We start from the raw sequence: 25144 nt of genomic DNA on the forward strand, positions 1-25144 counted from the left end.
GAAAGTCAGGGGGCGAAAGTGAATGTTGTTGCTATTACTAGGGAGAAGGTACTTGGGATGCTGAAAGATCTGAAGGTAGATAAGTCACTTGGACAAGATGGACTACACCTCAGGGTTCTGAAAGAAGTAGTTGAGGAGATTATGGAGGCATTAGTAATGATTTTTCAAGAATCTCAAGATCCTAGAATGGTTCCGGAGGACCGGACAATTGCAAATGTCCCTGCTCTCTTTAAAAAGGGAAGGGGGCAAAAGACAGGAAATTATAGTGACCTGAAGTTAGCCACAGTTCAGTGGTTGGGAAGATGTTGGAGTCCATTATTAAGGATGAGGTTTTGGGGTACTTGAAGGAATATGATGAAATAGGCCAAAGTCAGCATGGTTTTCTTGAGAGGTGATCTTGCCTAACAAATCTGTTGGAGTTTTTTGAGGAAATAGCTGACAGGGTAAACAAAGGAGAGACAATGGATGTTGTTCATATGGATTTTCAGAAGGCCTTTAACAAGGCGTCACACATGAGGCTGCTTAATAAGATAAGAGCCCATGATGTTACAGGAAAGATACTAGCACGGATAGAAGATTGGCTGACTGGCAGAAGGCAAAGATTGGGAATAAAGGGGGCCTTTTCTGGTTGACCGCTAGTGACTAGTGATGTACCTCAGCGGTCAGTGTTAGGACCACTACTTTTGATATTATATGTCACTGATGTAGATGATGGAAGTGATTGCTTTCTGGCCAGGGTTGCAGACAGTACAAAGGTAGGTGCAGGGGCAAGTAGTGTTGAGGAGGAAGTGAGTCTGCAGAAGGACTTAGATTAGGAGAATGGGCAAAGTGTGAGGTGGAATACAGTGAAGTGAAAGGAAGGGAAGTGTATGGTCATGCAGTTTGGTAGAAGGAATAAAGGCATAGACTATTTTCTAAACAGGTGCAAATTCAGAAATCAGAACTGCAAGGGGCTCGGGAGTCCTCGTGCAGGATTCCCTAAGGTTAACTTGCAGATTGAGTTGGTGGTAAGGAAGGCAAATGCAATGTTAGCATTCATTTCAAGAAGACTAGCATATAAAAGGATGTAGTACTGAGGCTTTATAAGTCATTGGTTACACTTCACTTGGGGTATTGTGAGCAGTTGTGGGTCCCTTATCTGTGAAAGAAAGTGCTGGCGTTGGAGAGAGTCCAGAGGAGGTTCATGAGAATGATCCCTGGAATGAAAGGATTAATGTATGAGTTGCGTTTGATGGCTCTGGGCCTATACTCGCTGGAGTTTAAAAGAATGAAGGGGAATCTCATTGAAACCTTTCAAATATTGGAAGGCCTAGATAGAGTAAATGTGGAGAGGATGTTTCCTGTAGTGGAGGAGTCTAGGACTAAAAGGCACAGCCTCAGAATACAAGGACAGAGTTGAGGAGGAAATCCTTTAGCCATTGGTTGGTGAATCTGTGGAGTTTATTGCCATAGATGGCTGGGGAGGCTAAGTCACTGGTAGATTTGAAGTGGAGGTTGATAGGTTGTTGATTAGTAAAGGCGTTGTTTAAGGTTTTGTGGAGAAGGTAGGAGAACAGGATTGAGAAGAATAATGGAAGAGGAACATGGCCTAATTTTGCTCCTATGTCTTTTGGGTTTATGGAAGTAAGCTTTGCTGTTCAATCCTTTGTTTTCCATGTCCTTAATTTTCACTGGTGTGTTGCAGTTCTAGAAGTTGCAACAGCCTTTAGCAGAGTGTCCACTATAGCTAGATTTGACAGATTCCACCAGCTAACCTCACTCTATTGTTATTCAGCACTTGGTAAGAACAGCAGGTTGACTGTCATCAACCCTGAAGTTTTGGATGCAGATGACGAGGGTTCTGACAACTGAAGGAGATGATCTTTGCACAAAGATAATGAGTTTGATGTTTGTGCTTTTCCAAAAGCTGTTGATGCAAGGGATAAATTGGGAATTTCAAACCTTTGATTCATTTTTATTTGACAGCAAATCAGACCAAGATGTGTGGATGGAGCTGTGATACAAGAGACTCATGATTTGATTGCATGGTGGTGGAAACAAGGGGCTGAATGTCATTGTTCTGTTCTTATGGAGGTTGACAGAAGTACTACGAATAAGAGAAGTTAATAGCTAGTTAATGATTTTGCAAACATAGGACTAGGAGAGAAGGTGAGAGGGAGTTAGTGACACTGGCTTTAGCATCAAACTGTTGAACAGAATGGGGGTTGTTCTCTTCCTGAGCTATTTTCCCAAACTCAATAAAACAATTGCTAATGTTCAATGGAGATTTCCTGCTTTTTCACTGCTCTGTTTTTTAGCTTTGGGGATGATGTCATTCATTTGGATGACAGACAAGCAGGAATAGCATCGTAGCTGGAATAACGTGTGTGCTTTAGTCTAAGAACTGGATTATAATTTTAAAAATACATAGAATCAATAATACGGTGTATTCTGGTAAAGTGTGACACATCAGGAAAAGTACATTTTGTTCCAATTAAGCGGCTGTCCCAACTAGCCGAAGTTTCTGGGAAATAGTTAAATGTATATAAAAGACGAACTGTCATTTAACTGGGTAACAAATGATGTATTTGAATGAAATACAGAAAAGATAGAACCAATACTACAACAGTACTATAAAATGGTGTATTAGTTTCTAAAAGTTATTGACAGAGGTATGCTGTTCCTTAAGGTTGTCATAGCTGGGGAGTGGTAGTAGTGATAAGCGCCCACTTCCTATTAAATGTTACCAATGGTGTACATCCCTAATAGTCTCTGTCAGCCAAGACTAGCTCCTCCCTTTGTGTGTGGCCTAGCTACTAAACCCAGTGGAACCATTTCTACTGACAGGTGGAGTACGGACAGGTGGAAAACCAGTCACTTTGGGCAGATGGGGCTCGTCAGGCATGGTTGACAGCTCATCTAGAAGGAAAACTCCGCTGCTTGCAGCTATACAGGCTCATGGGAAAGACTGTGGAAGTAAACCCTGAGGAAGAAGTCTGGAGCTGGAATTCCTAAGGCTGTCCTATGTTGAGTTCAATGCTGACTGGCAACACCTGCGGAACCACTGGTGCCAAACTGTCAGTCTCTGCCATTCGTTTCGATTCATCAGCTGCTTGAAGAGATGATGCCTGCTGCATGGGCAACAGCTTGCTCTCCCTGGCTTGAGTATCAGAGGGTCAAATGCTGATGTGTTCTTTTGATTGACTGTAAATAAACAAAATTGACATGGACATCTAGTGCATATAATCGATCCATTATGTGATCCTTTGCTCTCTTGGAACCTGATAGTGTTGCATATTTGTAGCCAAGGGAACCATCCAGCATGGCAGAATAAAAAAGTCCTGTTTCATCAGCATTGTAGGTATCTACACAAAATTTTTGAAGCAAGTCAGGAAATTTTGTAGATTTCCATGTTTCTCCATTTACAGCATCAGCACTATCTTTCTCACCGTGTGCTCTCTTGAATTTAATGTGGTGCCAACATTTCCATTGAGACAACCAACCATTTGTTGCTTTAAAATCTTTGTGACCCAGCTTCTTAGCTACCTTCACTGACTTTTTTTTTTAACATTAGTTTACTGATACGCACACCTTGTCCAGTTACGATAGAAAACCATTGATTGAGGGCCTCTTCAACATCTGGGTCCTTACCTTTACACTTTCGTTGTTGGGAAGTTCCCTGTTGTCCCTTGCATAATGCCCATTCTTCTTGCAAATTTATCTTGCTGATGTATTAAGTGTGCAATTGTAGATTTCAACACTCCAGTTATCTCTGCTGGCTGACGATTAGTGGTGTTAGGTACATGGCTTTTAAGTTGGTCCAGTAGGGTAATTTTTTCAGCTGGTGTCAAATATTTTTGAGGCATCTTGGCAAGGATCTGAACTTTTTAAAAATCAAAATGATCAAAAATCACTGCTTTTTGAATCAGCGTCCATTGGTACAAAAGGACAACATAACAGCAACTGATGCTGTTTAAAAACTGTTCGCTCGAGGCAGGGGTGTAATGTCTAACGGCTGCACTAGTGTATGTGACTGATGCTAGTTAGAAACTGTTCAGCAGCGGTCTCTCATTCCAATTAAGCAGCATGGTAGCCCAAATAAATGAAGGGGATCCCCTCTATCTTCTTGATTAGTTTTTGTTCTTTCAGAGTTGTCTCAAACATGCAGCTGCCCTGATTAACTGATGGCCCAATTAAGTGGAATCCACTGTATATACTGATGGAATTGACAGCGAGAGTTTTATATATTTGTGAAGAACAAGAGTGTGCAGGGGGAGCCATGGGGCAACTTATTTTATCTCATACTTAAAGCGAAGGTGTTTCTGTCTTCATGTATGTTTTGAGGGGATGTGGATGAGATAGGGTTTATTTGTAGGTGTTGGAATGCTATGCATTTATGAGGAGGTGAGATATTTGTTGGTGAAGGAGAATGGCTATTTTCTGCATGTATTTGGAGGTAAAGGTAAGGAAGGTGTATACTGGTGGGGCTATTACTAAGGATGAAGTCTAAGTAGCTTTGTTTTTAGAACAATCATGGCAAGGCATTGTAACTGAGGGAGAAGTGGAAAATCTCATATAAAGTGGAGTCAGTAACAAGTTCTATAAATTATTTAGTGTGTGTGGAGGGTGAAATTGGACCCCACTCCTCAGTTTAAGGTTTCACTGTATGCTCTAATCTCCCACAGTATGCTTGACGAGTTCTCCTATGAGTTGGATAGCACACAGTCACGGATGGATAATGTAATGAAGAAGCTGGCCAAAGTGTCCCACATGACCAGTGGTAAGTTTGAGGAGTTAAGCTTTCTTAGACCAAAATGCATGAATCTAATTCTCTTTGAACCAAAGCCTAAGAGAATAACTCAGGAATGTTTGCCTTCCCTAGGTTTTTCTTCTCTTGAAGAGAAACTGAGAGTAGAATTATTTAATATGTCGGAAGTTATGCAAGTTCCTGACTAATCACATCTAAGTAAACTTGTTTACTGTGAAAAGAATTAAAACTTACAGATATTTCATCAGTCAATACAACAACAAACGCTGATAATCATGTGACAGAAATATTGTCAATTCTATAAATCTGAAAAAAAAATGCTGCTCAGTATCAGACAACAGGAATCCTGCAGATGCTGGAAATTCAAGCAACACACATCAAAGTTGCTGGTCACCTCTTCCTAGAGATGCTGCCTGGCCTGCTGCGTTCACTAGCAACTTTGATGTGTGTTGCTCAGTATCAGAGTTATTATTTCAGATAGAAAGTGTCACTGTACATGGAAGGCCATTTCACACTTTGTTTAGCACTTTAAAATTGTACTTAGTTAGAACCATAGAATATTACAGCACAGAAAAAGGCCTTTTGGCTCTTCTTGGCTGTGCCGAACCATTTTTCTGCCTAGTCCCACTGACCTGCACCTGCACCTGCACCATATCATTCCATACATCTCTCATCCATGTACCTGTCCAAGTTTTTCTTAAATGTTAAAAGCATTTACCACTTTATCTGGCAGCTCATTCCACACTCCCACTACTCTCTGTGTGAAGAAGCCCCCTCTAATGTTCTCTTTAAACTTTTCCCCCTTCACCCTTAACCCATGTCCTCTGGTTTTTTTCTCCCCCTGCCTCAGTGGAAAAAGCCTGCTTGCATTCACTCTATCTATACCAATCATAATTTTATATACCTCTATCAAATCTCCCCTCATTCTTCTATGCTCCAGGGAATAAAGTCCTAACCTATTCAATCTTTCTCTGTAACTCACTTTTTCAAGTCCTGGCAACATCCTTGTAAAACTTCTCTGCATTCTTTCAACCTTATTAATATCCTTCCTGTAATTTGGTGACCAAAACTGCACACAATACTCCAAATTTGGCCCCACCAATGCCTTATACAACCTCACCATAACATTCCAACTCTTACACTCAATACACGAGGAAATCTGCAGATGCTGGAATTTCAAGCAACACACATAACACTCCAGTTGGTCCTGACGAAGGGTCTCGGCAGGAAACGTCAACTGTACCTCTTCCTAGAGATGCTGCCTGGCCTGCTGCATTCACCAGCAACTTTTATGTGTGTTTCTTATACTCAGTACTTTGATTTATAAAGGCCAATGTACCGAAAGCTCTCTTTACGACCCTATCTACCTGTGACGCCACTTTCAGGGAATTTTGTATCTGTATTCCAAGATCCCTCTGTTCTACTGCACTCCTCAGTGCCCTATCATTTACCTTGTACGTTCTACTTTGGTTTGTCCTTCCAAAGTGCAATACCTCACACTTGTCTGTATTAAACTCCATCTGCCATTTTTCAGCCCATTTTTCCAGCTGGTCCAAATCCCTCTGCAAGCTTTGAAAACCTTCCTCACTGTCCACTACACCTCCAATGTTTGTATCATCAGCAAATTTACAGATCCAACTTACCACATTAACATCCAGATCATTGATATAGATGACAAATAACAATGGACCCAGCACTGATCCCTGTGGCACACCACTAGTCACAGGCCTCCACTCAGAGAAGCAATCCTCCATTACCACTCTCTGGCTTCTTCCATTGAGCCAATGTGTAATCCAATTTACTACCTCTCCATGCGACTGAATCTTCCTAACTAACCTCCCATGCAGGACCTTGTCAAAGGCCTTACTGAAGTCCATGTAGACAACATCCACTGCCTTCCCTTCATCCACTTTCTTGGTAACCTCCTTGAAATACTCTAATAGATTTGTTAAGCATGACCTACCACGTACAAAGCCATGTTGACTCTCCCTAATAAGTCCCTGTCTATCCAAATACTTGTAGGTCCTATCTCTTAGTACTCCTTCCAATAATTTACCTACTACTGACGTCAAACTTACTGGCCTATAATTTCCCGGATTACTTTTAGAGCCTTTTTTAAACAACAGAACAACATGAGCTATCCTCCAATCCTCTGGCACCTCACCCGTAGATACTGACATTTTAAATATATCTGCCAGGGCCCCTGCAATTTCAACACTAGTCTCCTTCAAGGTCTGAGGGAATACCCTGTCAGGTCCTGGGGATTTACCTACTCTGATTTGCCTCAAGATAGCAAGCACCTCCTCCTCTTCAATCTGTATAGGTTCCATGACCTCACTACTTGTTTGCTTTATTTCCATTGACTCCATGCCAGTTTCCTTAGTAAATACAGACACAAAAAAACCATTTAAGATCTCCCCCATTTCTTTTGGTTCCATACATAGCCGACCAGTCTGATCTTCAAGAGGACCAATTTTATCCCTTACTATCCTTTTGCTCTTAGATAGAAAGATAGAAAATAGGTGCAGAAGTAGGCTTTCGGCCCTTCGAGCCTGCACCGCCATTCATTACGATCATGGCTGATCATCCAACTCAGAACCCTATACCTGCCTTCTCTCCATACCCCCTGATCCCTTTAGCCACAAGGGCCTTATCTAACTCCCTCTTAAATATAGCCAATGAACTGGCCTCAACTGTTTCCTGTGGCAGAGAATTCCACAGATTCACCACTCTCTGTGTGAAGAAGTTTTTCTACATCTCGGTCCTAAAAGGCTTCCCCTTTATTCTCTTAATATACCTGTAGAAGCTCTTTGGATTATCCTTCACCTTGACTGCCAATGCAACCTCTTGTCTTCTTTTAGTCCTCTTGATTTCTTTCTTAAGTATTTTTTTGCACTTTTTATACTCCTCAAGCACCTTATTTGCTCCCTGTTTCCTATACATGTCATACATCTCTCTTTTCTTCTTTATCAGAGTTCCAATATCCCTTGAGAACCAAGGCTCCTTATTCTTATTCACTTTGCCTGTAATCCTGACAGGAACATACAAACTCTGTACTCTCAAAATTTCTCCTTTGAAGGTCTCCCACTTACCAATCACATCTTTGCCAGAGAACAACCTATCCCAATCCACGCTTTTTAGATCCTTTCTCATTTCTTCAAATTTGGCCTTTTTCCAGTTTAGAACCTCAACCCGAGGACCAGATCTATCCTTGTCCATGATCAAGTTGAAACTAATGGTGTTATGATCACTGGAACTAAAGTGTTCCCCTACACACACTTCCGTCACCTGTCCTAACTCGTTTCCTAATAGGAGATCTAATATTGCATCCTCTCCAGTTGGTACCTCTGTATATTGATTTAGAAAACATTCCTGAACACGTTTTACAAACTCTAACCCATCTAGACCTTTAACAATATGGGAATCCCAATCAATATGTGGAAAATTAAAATCCCCTACTATCACAACTTTATGCTTCCTGCCATCTCTCTGCAGATTTGCTCCTCCAGTTCTCGCTGACTATTGGGTGGTCTATAATACATCTCAGCTCCACCTATATGGCCTCAGTAGACAAGCCCTCTAATCTGTCCTGCCTGAGCACTGCTGTAGCATTTTCCCTGACTAGCAATGCCACCCTTCATTCCTTTGCCTCTATCATGTCTGAAACATCGGAACCCTGGAATATTAAGCTGCCAGTACTGCCCCTCCTGTAGCCGAGCTTCACTAATGGCTATAATGTCGTTATTCCATGTGTCAATCCACACTCTCAGCTCGTCAGCCTTCCTCACAATACTCCTTGCATTGAAATAGACACACCTCAGAAGATTATTACCACCACACACAATCCTTCTATTTGTGACTTTGCGTGAACTTTTAACATCATTTATTTTCACCCCCGCTCCACTATCTGCTCTTGCACTCTGGTTCCCATCCCCCTGCAAATCTAGTTTAAACCCTCCGAAGGTAGAGAGTTCCTATGAAATCGTAAGCCAAAATGGCGTAAAGTGAAGGAATTACCATTAATTTATATGGGAAAAATTTTTGAGCGTTCCCAGACCCAAAAAAATAACGTACCAAATCATACCACGCTATTGCACATAAAATCTAAAATAACACTAACATATAGTAAAAGCAGGAATGATGATAAATACACAGCCTATATAAAGTAGAAATAATGTATGTACAGTGTAGTTTCACTTAGTAGAATCGGGAAGATTGAGCCAAAACCGATTTATAGAAAAAAATCTGCACGTACACGCATGCACACACACCTGCCTGCGCAAGGCTTCATGGTCATGGTAGTCTTTCTTGGGGTAAACACACATTTAAAGCTGGCATCTTTTTTCGTAAAAGCGAAAATCCTCTCGGTTAGTGAAAACAGGTACTAATGTAGGTCTTTTGTAAGAGCGAAGTGGCGTAAAGCGAAAGTTCGGAAAGCGGGGACACCTGTAACTGCTTAACTAAGCAACACACACAAAATGCTGGAGGAACTCAGCAGGCCAGACAGCATCTATGGGAAAAAAAGTACTGACAACACTTCGGGCTGAGTCCCTTCGACAGGAAGCCGATACTGATTGAACTTCTGGACATTTGCCCTAGTAGCACCTTATATGTCCCAATCCCTAATTTTGTGTTACTGCCCCAGTGAAATGCTCTTGCTAATTTTTCCTCCATTGCTGTTACTTGTGACATTAGGTTGGGAATGGGGGGGGGGGGGGAACAAGAATAGTTAAGTACCAAATGAGATGGCCCAACACGAAAGGTGGTTAAAAAGTCAAGTTTAGAAGAAATAATGGTTATAGAACAATATCTGTATATAAATAGGGTGGCATGAATAGTTCAAACAGAGATTCAGCGATTGATGGCCCTTCATCAGAATGGGAAAATGAGGAAATAAGCACGCTAAAGAGGAGGGTGGAGAGAGCAGAAGGAACGGCTGGTAGTATGAAGGTCACAATAGTCTGTGATAATTGCTTTTGGTGCTATTTGTTGAGGGAAGTACTTGTAAATTGTGGTCGATCTGTCTGAAAGAGTGTAGAACAAGCAGTAGAGAGTGATGAATAAAAATGCGTTGACAACATGCTGGAACTGATTTCCAGAATCAAGCTTAATACACTGGCATATTTCGGGAAATTTGTTAATTTTGTGGTAGCAGTACAATGCAATAGTAAGTATAGAAAAGAAACCAGAATTACAGTAAGTAAATTAAATATATTAAATAGTTAAGTTAAGATAAGTGGTGCAAAAGCAGAAATAAAAAAAAAGGTAGTGAGGTAGTGTTCATGGTTTCAATGTCCATTCAAAAATCGGATGGCAGAGGGGAAGAAGTTGTTCCTGATTCACTGAGTGTGTGCCTTCAGGCTTCTGTACCCCCTTCTTGACAGATAACAATGAGAAGAGGGCATGTCCTGGGTGGTGGGGGTCCTTAATGATGCATCCCACCTTCCTGAGGCACCACTCCTTGAAGATGTTTTGGATACTCCGGAAATTAGTACCCATGAAGGAGCTGCCTAAGTTTACAACTTTCTGCAACTTACTTCAATCCTGTGTAGTAGCCCCTCATACCAGACGGTGATGCGGCCAGTCAGAATGCTCTCCATTTTACACCTGTAGAAGTTTATGTGTGTTTTAAGTGTCAACCAAATCTCTTCAAACTCCTAATGCTGCCGCCTTGCCTTCTTTATAGCTGCATCAATATGTTAGGTCCTTAGAGATATTGACACCCAGGAACTTGAAATTGCTCACTCTCTCCAATTCTGATCCCTCTATGAGGATTGGTTTGTGTTCCCTCATCTTGCCCTTTCTGAAGTCCACAATCAACTCTTTGGTCTGCTACATTGAGTGCAATGTTATTGCTACAACACAACTATGTTGAGGGCATACAGGAGCTGGTATATCTCGCTCCTGTATGCCTTCTTGTCACCATCTGAGATTCTACCAACAATGGTATCATCAGCAAATTTATAAATGGCATTTGAGCTATGCCTAGCCACACAGTCATGGGTATAGAGGGAGTAGAGTAGTGAGCTAAGCACATACCCCTGAGGTGCGCCAGTGATAATTATTGGTGAGGTGGAGATGTTATTTGCCATCCACACAGATTTTGGTCTTCCGGTTAGGAAGCCAAGCATCCAATTGCAGAGGGAGGTTCAGAGGCCCAGGTTCTAGAGCTTTTCGATCAGAACTGTAGGAATGATTGTGTTAAACACTAAACTGTAGTCAATAAACTGCATCTGATATAGATATTTGTATTATCCAGGTGATCCAAGACCGCATGGAGAGCCATTAAGATCACATGTGCCATAGACCTATTGTGGTGATAGGCAAATTGCAGTGGGTCAGATCCTTACTGAGACAGGAGTTGATTCTAGCCATGACCAACCTCTTAAAGCATTTCATCACCATAGATGTGAGTGCTACTGGATGATAGTCATTACAGCAGTTCACCCAGCTCTTCTTGGGCACTGGTATGATTGTTGCCCTTTTCAAGCAGGTGGGAACTTCCGACTGCAGCAATGAGAGGTTGAAAATGTCTAAGTGTCCAAATTATTCAGAACAAAATGCTGCAAGTCTGGAATAAAGGAGAATGCTGGGAACACTAAGCAGAACAGTCTGCATCTGTGGAGATATGCATTACAAATGGTTGCATTTGCGTGAGAGCTGGTTGGTTCTGACACAAACTGAAAGGGCTGCTTATCAGAAAGTGTTGATTTCAATATTGAGTCTGGCGGGGTGCTGCATGCCAAGAAGGAAGATGACATGCTGTTCTTTGCACCTGCTTTCGACTTTGTTGAGGCCACAGTGTGAGGGAGATTTAAAATGGTGACTGGAAACTTGGGGTCATCCCTGTGGACTGCATGGAGATGTTCAGCAAAGCAGTCACCCAATCCATTTGGATTCTCCAATGCAGGGGAGACTCATCATAACAATTGAATACAATACGCTAAATTTGAAGTGCAAGTGAATAGTTGCTTCACTTGGAAGAGCTATTTTTGAGTCCCTGGATGGTGAAAAGGAAAGGTTTCCTATGCCTGTGAAAGGGGGAGTAGTTGGTGGAGATGTAATAGTGAACTGAAAGGTTGTGGAAGAAACAATGTTTTACAAGTGCTGGCAGGGGAGAGGAAGGAGTGATGTGTTTGGTTGTGGACAGTCATTGAGGGAACAGTAATTAAAGGATGAGCCACTAAATGCAGAGGCTAGTGGCTGAAGAGAGCCCTGTCTTTTTTCTGGCCGTAGGGAGAAGGTGTGAGGACAGAAATGTGTGTCACAGAGAAGGTGTGATTGAGATCTCTGTCAGTTATGAGAGGATGGCATCTGATAAGCACAAGCATGGAAAGTATGATTATCAGAACAGCTGACCATAACAAAGGAATTTGAATGACGAGAATGGTGTCCTGGGAGGCGGTGTAATCAAGATAACTGGAAGTCATTGGTCTTGTAGTTGCTAACCTCTCCTCTCAATTGGAGACAGACATTAAGGAAGGGAAGAGTCAGATTTGGACCATGTGAAAGTGAGGGCAGGAGAGAAACTGGCAACCAGAAAGTAGCATTAATACAGACTCAAATAAGGTCTGGTCTAGAAATCCAAGAAAGAAATTGAGCAATTTCAGATAACCAGCTTTACTTCTTTTGTAGCAGAATTGGCCAGTTCTGGTATAGGATTATCCATCATTTTTTTCTCTGCATAGATATTATGTGACCTACTGAGTATTTACAAAATTTACATTTACTTGGATTTCCAACATCTGTTGTAATCTGCATCTCACAGGTTCAGACATCTGTCTCCAATTGAAAGGGTAAGTTAGCAACTAAAATCCACTGCTAGCCCAGTGACTCCTAGTTATGTTGTTTTTTTTTTGACTCTCTGATCCTACCATTCATCATCCTCTTCACAGTCCCTCCAGACAGATCAACTGTAATTTACAGACTTCCAGTTCCCTTTTGGAGATGGCTCTGATTGGTCCCCATGCTGTCACAGATGTTCTTTCCACCCTTGCTCTCTTCCCAACTTAAAACACACACATTTTCTCAATTTTAAATTTCTGATGAAGCAGAATCTAAAATGTTAAATTTCTCTTCACAGGAGTTGTTTTACTCTATTCCTCATTAGGGAGTTTGTACCTTCAGGAAAAGACAAGATAAAACAGAAATAAAATCCTAGCATGAGTGTTGTTTATTGCTGAACAAGACAGGCAATCTCCTCCAACTAAAATAGCTCCTTTAAATTATGTAGGGCTCATGATCTGGGTGCGTTCATGAATTGTTACATTTAAATCAGTGTCCTAGAAGCAAACTCATAAAGATGATTTTTAAGTTTATTGGGACTGCTCAGGCTTCTGATAGTGGAGTACTATACTGTATTGGTTTCTCTCTTAGGAGGAAACTGGTTAGAAATACCCAAATATGGCAAGGGGTTTTGATTTGCAGCAGGAAGTTGCAGAATGGAACAGGAAGTGTGAAGGGGATCTTGGCAGGAAATGACACCAGGATGTGAGTCGTTGGTTTCCTGCCTGGTCACTGACTCATTCATTATTAAATCCTTGAGAAACATGCAGAAAGTGGTACATTAATGGCACATTGTACCAGTAGTCTGTGAAAACATAGGCTTGTAGCTTCAGACACTTATAACAAACACTGAGCGATATAGTTGCATTACTTACACTTAGCGACCACTTTATTGGGTTCACCTGTACACCTTCTTGTTACGTAATCAACAAGTCACATGGCAGCCACTCAATGCAGAAAACCATGCAAACATGTTCAGACCAAACATCAGAATGGGGTAGAAATGTGATCTTAGTGACTTTGACTGAGAAATGATTGTTGGTGCCAGACCGGGAGCTTTGAGTATCTCAGAAGCTGCTGATCTCCTGGGATTTTCAAGCACAGCCATAGAACCATAGTACACTACAGCACAGAAAACAGGCCATTCGGCCCTTCTAGTCTGTGCCGAAACATTATTCTGCTAGTCCCATTGACCTGCATCCACAACGTATCTAGAGTTTACAGAGAATAGCGTGAAAAACAAAATGTATACAGTGAATGGCAGTTATGTGGGTGGAAACATCTTCTTAATGAGAGAGATCAAAGGAGAATGGCCAAACTGGTTCAAATTGACAGGAAAGAGACAGTAACTCAAATAACGTAAACATGAGGAAATCTGTAGATGCTGGAATTTCAAGCAACACACGTAAAAATTGCTGGTGAACGCTGCAGGCCAGACAGCATCCATAGGAAGAAGCACAGTCAACGTTTCGGGCCGAGACCCTTCGTCAGGACTAACTGAAAGAAGAGATAGTAAGAGATTTGAAAGTGGGAGGGGGAGGGGAGATCCGAAATGATAGGAGAAGACAGGAGGGGGAAGGGATGGAGCTAAGAGCTGGAAAGTTGATTGGCAAAGGGGATATGAGAGGATCATGGGATGGGAGGCCTAGGGAGAAAGAAAGGGGGAGGGGGGAAGCTCAGAAGATGGACAAGGAGTATAGTGAGAGGGACAGAGGGAGAAAAAGGAGAGAGAAAGAGAGAAAAAATTAATAATAATAAATAAATAAATAAATAAATAACGGATGGGGTACGATGGGGAGGTGGGGCATTAACGGAAGTTAGAGAAGTCGATGTTCATGCCATTAGGTTGGAGGCTACCCAGACGGAATATAAGGTGTTGTTCCTCCAACCTGAGGGTGGCTTCATCTTGACAGTAGAGGAGGCCGTGGACAGACATATCAGAATGGGAACGGGATGTGGAAATAAAATGTGTGGCCACTGGGAGATCCTGCTTTCTCTGGCGGACAGAGCGTAGGTGTTCAGCAAAACGGTCTCCCAGTCTGTGTTGGGTCTCGCCAATATATAGAAGGCTACATTGGGAGCACCGGACACAGTATATCACCCCAGCCCACTCACAGGTGAAGTGTCGCCTCACCTAGAAGGACTGTCTGGGGCCCTGAATGGTGATGAGGGAGGAAGTGTAAGGGCATTCTCAAAGGCAACATACAGTGTAGCAATGTTATGGACTTGATCGCTTATAGAGAATGTGTAACTGAGATTCCACAAGCACCTGTGGATTTTCTTGTAATTGGTTTATTTTTGTCTCGTGTACTGAGATAACAGGATTATTCCATACATACCTCAAGGTACTATACATGGAAGACAAAACGGATTAAAAAATGTAGTGTTACAAATAAACTACAAACACCATGACAAGGTAGACTGAGAGATCAAGAGTTCATCTTTAGTGTACAAGGGATTTGTGTGACAGTGGAATAGAAGCTGTCCATGGGCCTGGTGGTACATGTTTTCAAACTTTTGGATGATGGGAAGGGGGAGAATAGAGAATGACGAAGTTAGGGGGTTTTACACAGCTATAACTTGTGGAGGGCTTTTTCAAGAGTGAAGAGACAATTTGTGTATTTGAAGCAAGTTGTAAAATTAGTCATCTCCATGTTGGGTACCAGCCTCCATAGTGTCCAAGACACCTTCAAGGAGTGGTGCCTCAGAAAGGCAATGTCCATTCTTAACCCAGGGCATGCCCTCTTCATATTGTTATCTGTCAGGAAGGGGGTAAGGAATCCTGAAGGCACACAGGAACAGCTTCTTCCCCTCTGCCATCGGATTTCTAAATGGATATTGAACCATGAACACTACCTCACTTTTTTAAAAAATGTATATTATTTCTGTTTTTGCACTATTTTAATCTACTTACTATACATATATATACTTACTTGATTTACTTATTTTATTGTTTTCTTTCTATATGGTCATGTATTGCATTGAACTGCTGCTGCTAAGTTAACAAATTTCACGACACATGCCGGTGATAATAAACCTGATTCTGATTCTGCTTTTGTGAGACAGTGAGAATGTAGACAGAGTCAATGGAACAAAAGCTGTTTTTTGTGATATGAGTGCATCCCCATTCAACTCTCTGGAATTTCTTGCAATCCTGGGTAGAGCAGTTGCAATACCAAGCAGGATGAATCAGGTAGGATGCTTTCTATAAAATTTGGTGAAAGTCATTGGGGGCATGCCAAATTTCCTTAAGGCTAAGAGTTGGTTGAAGCGTTGGTGTACTTTATTGGGCCTACATGGTTGGTCCAGGATAAGTTGTTGCCGATGTTTACACCAAAGAATTTGAAGCTGTCACCTAATTCCACCTCAGCACCATTGATACAGACAGGGGCATGTACTCTGTTCTGCTTCCTGAAGTAGATTAGCAGCTCCTTCGTTGTGCTGATAATGAGAGAAAGCTTGTCTTGACACCAAGCCAGCTTGCTCTCTGTTTCCATCCTATGTTCTCTCTCATTATTGTTTTGAGGTCAGGCCTGCTACGGTGGTGTCATACTCAACTTGAAAATGAAGTTTTAGCAGAATTTGATCACACTGTCCTGTGCTTCCTGGGCGCACAGTATTGATCACAGGATCAGTGATGATAGGCTATTGTCTAAACGGTTAGTTTAGAGCCATCCCTGCTGATGAATGATTACGGTTCACACATGTAACCCTGAGTGCCACCTATGCACAGAATGAATCATCAATTTCAGCAGATTGGTGGTCATTGCTGCCACTGCAGGATATGAATTTCCTTCCCCTTGGGTAGCAAGTTTACTTGAAAGTGCTCATGCTGCAAGTTTTAGCATCAATATCTCCACTGCCTGGAAAAGCCCTGAGACCACAAGATGCAGGAATTTTTGATGTCCACAGATGGAGCAGTCCAGGAATGGTGCTCAAAGATCTTTACTTCTGCACACAGTTGTCTTCAAACTCCTGCGGTGTGGTCAACACACACAAAAATGCTGGAGGAACTCAGCAGACAAGGCAGCAACTATGGAAAAGAGTTAATAGCCAACATTTCAGGACAAGACCCTTACTACAGTGTGGTGTTGTCTAGGTCAGAGGCATAACAATCATGTAATGCTGGTGCATAGAGATCTTCACTAATGTCAGTCAATTTTTTTCATTTCTCACAGATTCAGATTCTGCTGTGCCTAAAAAAATTCTTCCAAATCTGGCTCCAGTAGACCCAAAAGTAATTAAGAATCCCTTTAATTCGGATGGGCTGCTTCCTGCTTTCAGCCCTGCCTTCCTGTGTATGAGTTTCATTGTGTGATAGGTGCATTCATGTGGTGGGTCAAGCATCAGCTAGAGTTATGCCAAGGCAACGTACTTGGATCCTGACAAAGTGATGAGTCTAACAGTGAGTGTCCCAGGTATTCTGGCATGGATAGTTGTACACCCAGGCAAGCTCCATATAACCCTGAAAGGAAGGTAATTCCTACCAGAAGTTCCTTAGGAAATAACTAAGGTACATAACCCCTCTGGGAGTGACTTTCCTGACACCTCTCTCTAATTCCCATGAGCAAATGAACCAGGCTTTTTTATGGTGCCTGTTTCAAGCCAGATGGTGCAGGCACACTTGAAGTAACTATAAGCCTGGTTGTATTTGAATGTTGAGAAAATGTAAACAGCTGATATTTCAGGCTGAGAAGGGTCTTGGTCCAAATTGTTGACTATTTACTTTTTTCCATAGATGCTACCTGGCCTGTTGAGTTTGTCTAGCATTTTGTGTGTGTTGCTATGGATTTCCAGCATCTGTAGGTTTTCTTGTATACATGGAAAAAGTGTGTAATGGTTTTTTTGGATGTAACTAATACCTGCTGTATGAGCATCGCTACAGGACAAACTAACCGGTGACTGCGCCATGTAGTCTGCTGAGTGGAAGATTATTGTCACCATGGCACTGTTTACTTTCTCAGCCTTGTTCTCCCATAGAATAGGCGTCAATGTATCAGTACTCAGGAGGAGTACAGTATTCTTGTTGGTTTATTTAAAAGTACAGTGCAAAGTGTTTGCCTCACTTACCTTTGCTTTGTTGTGTTCTTTTTTTCCTGTTCACTCCTTGCATCTCCTCTCATTCTCATGTAACTACCCAAGAAGTAGTAGTCAGTTTTACATCACTGTTGAATCTGCCTTGACAGGTTACAAATCAGTGCCTTTCATTATCTTGAATTGGCCTTGTGCAAAAATCGTTCTAGAAATACACTAGGAAATACAGTAGCCAACTCAGGCAATTAGATCTTACCAACAACAATGTGTGAATATCGAGCAAGTTATTTTAAGGTGCTTGTTGAGAGATAAATATTAGCATCGGAGCACCTTTTTCCGTCTGAGATGGAGTTTTTTTTTGTCCGTGCCTCAGCCTATAGTCTAATCCCAGTGGTAGTATCTCCTTCATTGCAGATGTACTTCCATGTTAGACAGCAATGCACAAACTTTGGACTTGTCTTTCACTTGGGCAAAATGTATCTATTATCTTAGTTAACAATTGCCACTGTGGATAAGATGGATCTTCATTTAATCTGACTACCTGCCTGGTTATAACAACTAAAAGACACATTTGAAGTTCTATTTAAACAAGATTGGAAGATAAAGTTACAATGATGGAGGCTCACAAGGAGATACGTAGAACATCACAGCAAAGGAACAGGCCCTTGAACCAACCATGTCCATGATGCCAATCAAACTAATCCCATCTGCCAGCATATGGCCCATACCCTCTATTCCCTTCATGTTCATGTGTCTGTCGTGACTGTTGCTATTGTGTCTACTTCTATCACCTCCCCAACGGTGAATTCCACGCATCTACCGCTCTCAGTGTAAAATTTACTTCGTAAATCTTTAAACTTTCCCTCTCTCACTTTAAATCCGTCTCTCGAAACATTTGACATCTCTACCCTGAAAAAAGACTCTTATCTACCTTATCAATGCTTGTCATCATTCTATGTTCTTTGTCAGGTTACCCCTCACCTTCCAAACTTGGACATAACAGTCCAAGTTTGTCCAATCTCCTTATTACTAATATATCCAATCAGGGCAATATTCTGGTAAACCTCGTTTGCATCCTCTCCAAAGCCTTCATGTCCATCTTGTGTGGCACCCAGAACCTTCAGCTAACCAAAAAATTATATAGCTGCAATATGTATTCCCAACTTTCATACTCAATGACACAACTGATAAAGGAACGCATGCTGTACAACTCCTAGCCTGTGGTGTTGCTACTTTCAGGGTGTAATGGACCTGCACCCCAAATACATCAGTGCTCCTAAGGGCCCTGCCATTTACTCTATACTTGCATTTGAATTTAAGTTCCAACACTCGCTGTCATTTCTCTGCCCTAGTTTCCAACTGATCTATGTTCTGCTCTATCTTGTGACAACCTCGGTTACTACAAGTCCATCAGTTTTCAGGTCATCTACAAGCTTACTGATCTGGCCAGCTGCATTTTCATCCAGATCATTTATTGTATTACAAGCAACTGATCCTGTGGAACACTAATTATTACAGGTGTCCCCTGCTTTTCGAACGTTCGCTTTACGAAACCTCGCTGTTACGAAAGACCTACATTAGTTACCTGTTTTCGCTAACAGAAGGTGTTTTCACTGTTACGAAAAAAGGCAGCGCGCGCCCCGAGCAGCCAAGCTCCTCCCCCAGAACTACATTCTAGCCAGCATTGCTTAAACACATGCCTGTGATCAACCGTTAGCAAGATGAGTGCTACGGTATCGGAAAAGCCTAAACGAGCTCGTAAGGGTGTTACACTTAGCGTAATACTAGACATAATTAAGCGTTTGGATCGTGGTGAACGAAGTAAGGACAAAGTGAGTTAGGCTTGTGGAAGTTGATGAAGATGATGTTGAAGAGATTTTGGCATCCCATGACCAAGAACTGATAGATGAAGAGATGATGCAATTGGAAGAGGGAAGGATAACAATCAAAACTGAAAGCAGTAGCGAATGGACTGAAAATGAAGTCGCCAGGAACTGAACGTGAAGCAACTGCATGAGATTTTCGTTGCAATTATTGCAGAAAAGTACAGCTTTAATTTTGAAAGGGTACCTCGGTTTAGGGCAAATTTGCAGGATGGTTTGAGTGCTTACAAAGAACTGTATGATAGAAAAATGCGCAAGGCTAAGCAGTCAAGCATACTGTCGTTTTTCAAGCCTTCCACATCAGTCACAGCAGATGACGAACCTCGACTTTTGACATCAAGGCAGGCAGACATAGAAGACGATGACCTGCCTGCCCTGATGGAAACAGACGATGATGAGATGACACCCCAGTGTCCCACCACCCCAACCCCTGGGCCACGGACCGATACATTGCAGCAGTACAGCGGTAGCCGAGACACACCCAGCACATCTTTAAGAAAAAAAGCCGAAATAAACGTGCTAGTTAATTAGGTGCCGCCTGGCACATAAATGTTGGCCCAGATCAGAGGCGATTGCCAATTGCATCGCCTCTGATCTGGGCTGACATTTACATGCCGGACGGCACCTAATTAATTAGCTTGTTTATTTCGGCTTTTTTCTTAAAGATGTGCTGGGTGCGTCCTGGCTACCGCTGCATTCTCCGCGGATCGGTATCGGTTCACTGCCCGGAGGTTGGGGACCACTGCAGCACCCCAACCTCTGACGACTCAGCCTAACACACCATCATCAGTGTGCTCAGCACTGACTTCTCGATTCCGGTGAGTGATACTACACTGTACATACATTATTTCTACTTTATATAGTCTGTGTATTTTTATGTGTTATTTGGTATGATTTGGCAGCTTCATAGCTTAAATGTTACTGGAGAGAGTGTTTCTGCCTAGAGTGCTTGCGTGAGATTTTCGCTACAGAGAACAGTGTGGCAATGATTGTAGAAAAGTATTTCTACTTTATATAGGCTGTGTATTTATCATATCATTCCTGCTTTTACTAGATGTTACTGTTATTTTAGGTCTTATGTGTTTTTTGGCATGATTTGGTAGGTTATTTTTTGGGTCTGCGAACGCTCACAAATTTTTCCCATCTAAATAAATGGTAATTGCTTCTTCACTTTATGACATTCCGGCTTACGAACCATTTCATAGGAACGCTCTATCTTTGGATGGCGGGGGAAACCTGTATAGATCTCTGGTTAGAAAAACACTCCTGCACCATTTCCCACAGTCTTCTATGACCAAGCTAATTTTGGATCCAATGTACCAACTCACTGTGGATCCTATGTACTCACTCTTCTGGTCCAGCCTGCCATGAGAGATTTTGTAAAATGCTCACTGAAGACAATTTCATTGCCCTATTCTCATCCATCATCTTAGTCACCTCCTCAAAATATCTCAGATCACTGAGACATAACCTCTCTCTCACTCAAAGCCATGCTGATTATCCCTCGTAAGTCTATCCCTTTTCAAATGAGACTAAGTCCTGTCTCTAAGGATCCTCTCCAGTAATTTCCTTACCACTGAAGTGAGGCTTTCTGACCTGTAATTTCCTGGTTTGCTCTTGTTGCCCTTTCTTAAACAAAGGAACAATATTGGCTATTTTCCAGTCTTCTCAGTGTGAGAGCTGGAGCATTGTGACCAAACACTTCCTTCCCTGCTTGGCTTTGTTTGGAATGAGCCAAATGACAACCCTAGGTTAATGAGGGTGGTGGGGGATAGTGTTAGGAAAGAGTTTGGAAGATCACTCACCATACAATCAAAACCAACTGAGAAAAGACTTCTGTACGATGCATTTTTTGTACCAATAAACCAGACCAACTTCCCTCCTAGTCAACAAGGAAAAGAAAAATAGATTTTTATTCATCTTTTCTTTTTGTTTCATCCTACAGATCGACGGCAATGGTGTGGAATCATCGTTCTACTAATCATCTTGGTTGTGGTGCTGATACTGTTATTTGCTCTCTAACCTGAACTGTTTGTGCAAGGAGTGAATAGAGGGGGAAGCAGTGGTAAGAGGGAGGACAGAAGAAGAACCTGCCACTCTCTGGTGCTACTGTCTAGGTTGGCCAGGCCCTGGGCCTTTGGTTGCTGAGTATGAAAAGTTTCTGCACCCCATCCATCTTCCTAGCAATCACTGTTATATTTTTTTACCTGCAGGGTCACAGCTGAATGTCTCGACTTAAATTGTTCATTCACAAAAATGCTGAGGGATTTACCCAAGGTCATGTGAACATCGGAAGTATAGGGTTGCACCCAGCGCTTTTCCCCACAGGATAGAAGAATATTGTTTTCCATGGATTTGGGAAGCGGGTTTTAGGGCCTCTGGCTTCCTAGTAAGTTCATATTTCTCCTAGAAGTAGTGCCCTTGATGGTTTGAGTGTGTAGAGAAGGCTGTTGGGTACACTGCTGGCCAAGCAGACCACAAGACCCCAGTTTTAAGTATTGGTTTATGCAGAGTCAGCTACGTAATTGTAATTGGTCACAGAAGTAGTAAAATTAAGATCAAACTCCTGCTATTTGCTGTACTATGTGCAGATCAGAGGTATGGCCAGAATTGTGCTAGGCTGCGGTGCTTTCAATAATTAAACAACTTGTGCAGACAACAGCAGTTATTCATCAACTGAAAGCTATGATCACTGCTATCTCTGATTTCCGCAACCCCACCGCCTTTCAACAGAGGAGAGAGGAATCTGTGATTAGGTTTAGATCATGAATGACCATGTCCAGATATTCAGTGAGAATTCACAATGCAGAAACTCCTAGCATTAATTATTCCTCTTGGGAAATTGTTACTCAGGTGTTATGCAGGAACAAAATGTGTGATGGAGTCACAGGTAGCCATTGAGGTGTTGCACTAGTATAGTGCAGTCCATTAGTCCCGTGTATCAGAAATAAAGAATCTGGAACTGTCTGCAACAATCTCAATGTTTCTGTTGTGGCTGACCCACCTCTGCTTGTCTTAACAGGCTGGGTAATGAGTTCACAAATGTGAAACCGCCTTGGGCTTGGAAAATGCTATTCACAGGTGGTATTAAATTTACTTCTTGTCCTCAGGTTTCTGTGCATTGTAGCATTTCTCTGCATTGGCATGTGATTGTGTTCAAATGTACTCTACCACCCCCATACATTTGAACAGCAACAGAATTCCCATAGTACATGCTTTTTTTTTTAACATGATAGATGGAATGAAGTGAGGGGCTAGAGTATGGGGATTGAGGTGGAAGGTGTGAAGTCGTCCCCAGGTGGAGTATTCTGTACTCAGAGAAATTCAAGTAAATACAGTATTAATTTTCAATTAGTTGGTAACTCAACCAACTGTTTTTGTTGTCCTTCCTCACTCTGCCATAAAACCATCTTTCCTGCAAGTTCAAACAGACCATATATTCCCCCGTTATTTCCCAGTCCACTTCTTTACAGAAGAAAATAGTTCAAAGTAAACTAGATGCTCTGAGGTTGTCACCATCAAGTTGTTCATACTGTGTTTATCTCTGTGGCACATACACATCATACCTTCGATTAGCACTGACTACTCTGCAGTCTTTACTCCAAACAAAGCTGGTGTCTTTTGGCTGTCACACAGTTTCAGAGTCTCCTTTCTTCCCATAGGAGAGAGCCAAAGGTAACAGTTACACTGCCAGTAAATGGCACATAAAAAAACTTATCAGAACCAGTTAGGTCCATAGGCTTCCCTTTCTCTCTTTCAAAATAATTTGTACCAAAAGTCTGAACAGCACTCCCCCTCCTGTGCATAGCTGAACTGCTGCAGGTTAGGCAGTGTTGGTGTTAGAACAGCTGACGTTTGCTTGAGCCCTGATACTTTGTGGGAAAGAGAGCCAGACAGGTTGCCAACTGCAGTACAGCAGGTGTGAATATACCTGGTTTTGTCTGTAAACCCAGTGGGATTGGGCTCACCCTGCACGTAATCACAAGCTGATTATGGCCACAGTAAAAAGGGCAATATTTGAAATTGGAGGGTGACTAGAAGATAAAGAATCTGAAGGGGAGTTATAATTAGTTAAATAGTTGAAGGATTTAATAGGAGGACACTGGCTGGAAATGCTTGTACACATGGTCATAGCTACAAATCCATTTTGGATTTCAGTACTTCACACCACTGACCAGACATTTTCATTGCTGAATTGTTCATTTAAGGTCACTGTTGAAGAAGACTAGAGACACACCTTGGCCTCAACAGTTTGAGGTGGTTGAAAACACCATAACTGGTATTGGTAAAGAGCTGTGACATAATGTGGGTGGATGGTAAAGAAATGCTCAATAACTGTTGTCTAATTGAACACTGGAATTGACTCAAGGGCCTAACAGGCTCCTGCTGTTAATTATTTTTGTAAAACCAAGAACCAAATTAAATATTTTAATTTTTTCAATACAGTACCAGCATGAGATATACTCAGATGATTTTAAAAGAAAGACTTTAAGGTGGTTATGTGATAACAGAAATATTTAAATCATAACTATTTTGTTGTTCTAAACTGGCCAGTGTGATGTTAAGATGTTCCAGGTGTCTTTGGGTCAAAAGTTTATATCAGACTATTGTACTTGTGGCTTGATGTTATCTTGCAGAATCTCATAGTTCAGGCATTGATGAAAGCTTCACAGAAGTGAAGCACTGACCACTAACACCCAACTTCCATAAAATCCTAACACCTACTGGAGTTGTGGTTGCTCATTTTGACAATGGGGTGGCAACATCTGCACACCCCACAGCACTTTGCATGAAAGGAATTTGACAGTAGATTGCCATCAGCCATTCTAATGTGTGTGCTTTAGGTCTGATCAATACTTACCCTCAACCAGATGCTTTTCTTGGGAGGTCTACTAACAATTCTCAAGTCAACATCGTGCACTGGGGTTTGACTAATTTGTCAAATTGGCCTTCTCTGCTGCATTAGTGTCAGGTGTTGCTTACTGGCAAGGCCATGCATTTGAATTCCAATCCAGAGCCCTGAAACCAGTGTAGTACCTGGGGAGGGCTATGCTTTCCACAAGCCACCACCTTTCAGATGAAACGTCCAACTGAGGTCTTATTGGTTCTTTTGGATGCATAGAAAATAAAAGATCCCACTGCGCTATCCTAAAGAACAGGGCAGAAATGAATCATGGTAGTTTGGCCAGTTTTATTCTTTCATGTGCATTGGGAAACCCAGTTCTCTGGTTAATGTTAGATTACTGTTTGGGATCTTGGTGTGCACACATTGCATGTCATACTTCCTACATTACAGCAATTGCAGTTGAAAAGTATCTAATTGACCATAAAGTGTTTGGATTGTTTTGAAGTTGGTGAAAGGTGCTATATAAATGCAAATCTTTACAAGATTACTGTGTGTCTTTTTTCATATAAACGATGATGTGATTTACAAATAAATGATGCATGATAATACTCCTGTGTTTTCTTTTCTGGCTATTAGCTTATTTTGAGATTCTAATTGCTGACTGTAAGACAGCCCAGCTGTCCCTACATCTACCCAAGTTTCATGAGAATTCCTTGTTTCAATGAGTTAACCTTATTCTCTAAACTCCAGAGTTTAGGCGCAAATCTGCTTAATTACTGCTCATACAATAAGCCAACCATCGTAGAAATCAAATCAGGTAAATACCTTCATTGTAAGGACATTCTTAGA

At 41.8% G+C, this 25144-nt stretch overlaps 1 protein-coding gene across 3 annotated transcripts in view; it reads left to right on the plus strand.

The window, feature by feature from the left end:
* The window catches only part of LOC140206138 (syntaxin-6-like), a 37666-nt gene extending 12763 nt beyond the window's left edge, over positions 1 to 24903 (plus strand). For 2 of the 3 annotated variants that reach the window (XM_072274351.1, XM_072274354.1), the window contains 2 exons: positions 4665 to 4759; positions 21395 to 24903. In XM_072274351.1, coding sequence (XP_072130452.1) covers positions 4665 to 4759; positions 21395 to 21471 — 172 coding nt within the window. In that variant the 3' untranslated portion in view covers positions 21472 to 24903. The other variant, XM_072274353.1, reaches the window with a different exon arrangement.
* Positions 24904 to 25144: the final 241 nt, after the last annotated feature.

This window comes from Mobula birostris, chromosome 12 (genome assembly GCF_030028105.1).
Source record: "Mobula birostris isolate sMobBir1 chromosome 12, sMobBir1.hap1, whole genome shotgun sequence".
Classification (NCBI taxonomy): Eukaryota; Metazoa; Chordata; class Chondrichthyes; order Myliobatiformes; family Myliobatidae; genus Mobula; species Mobula birostris.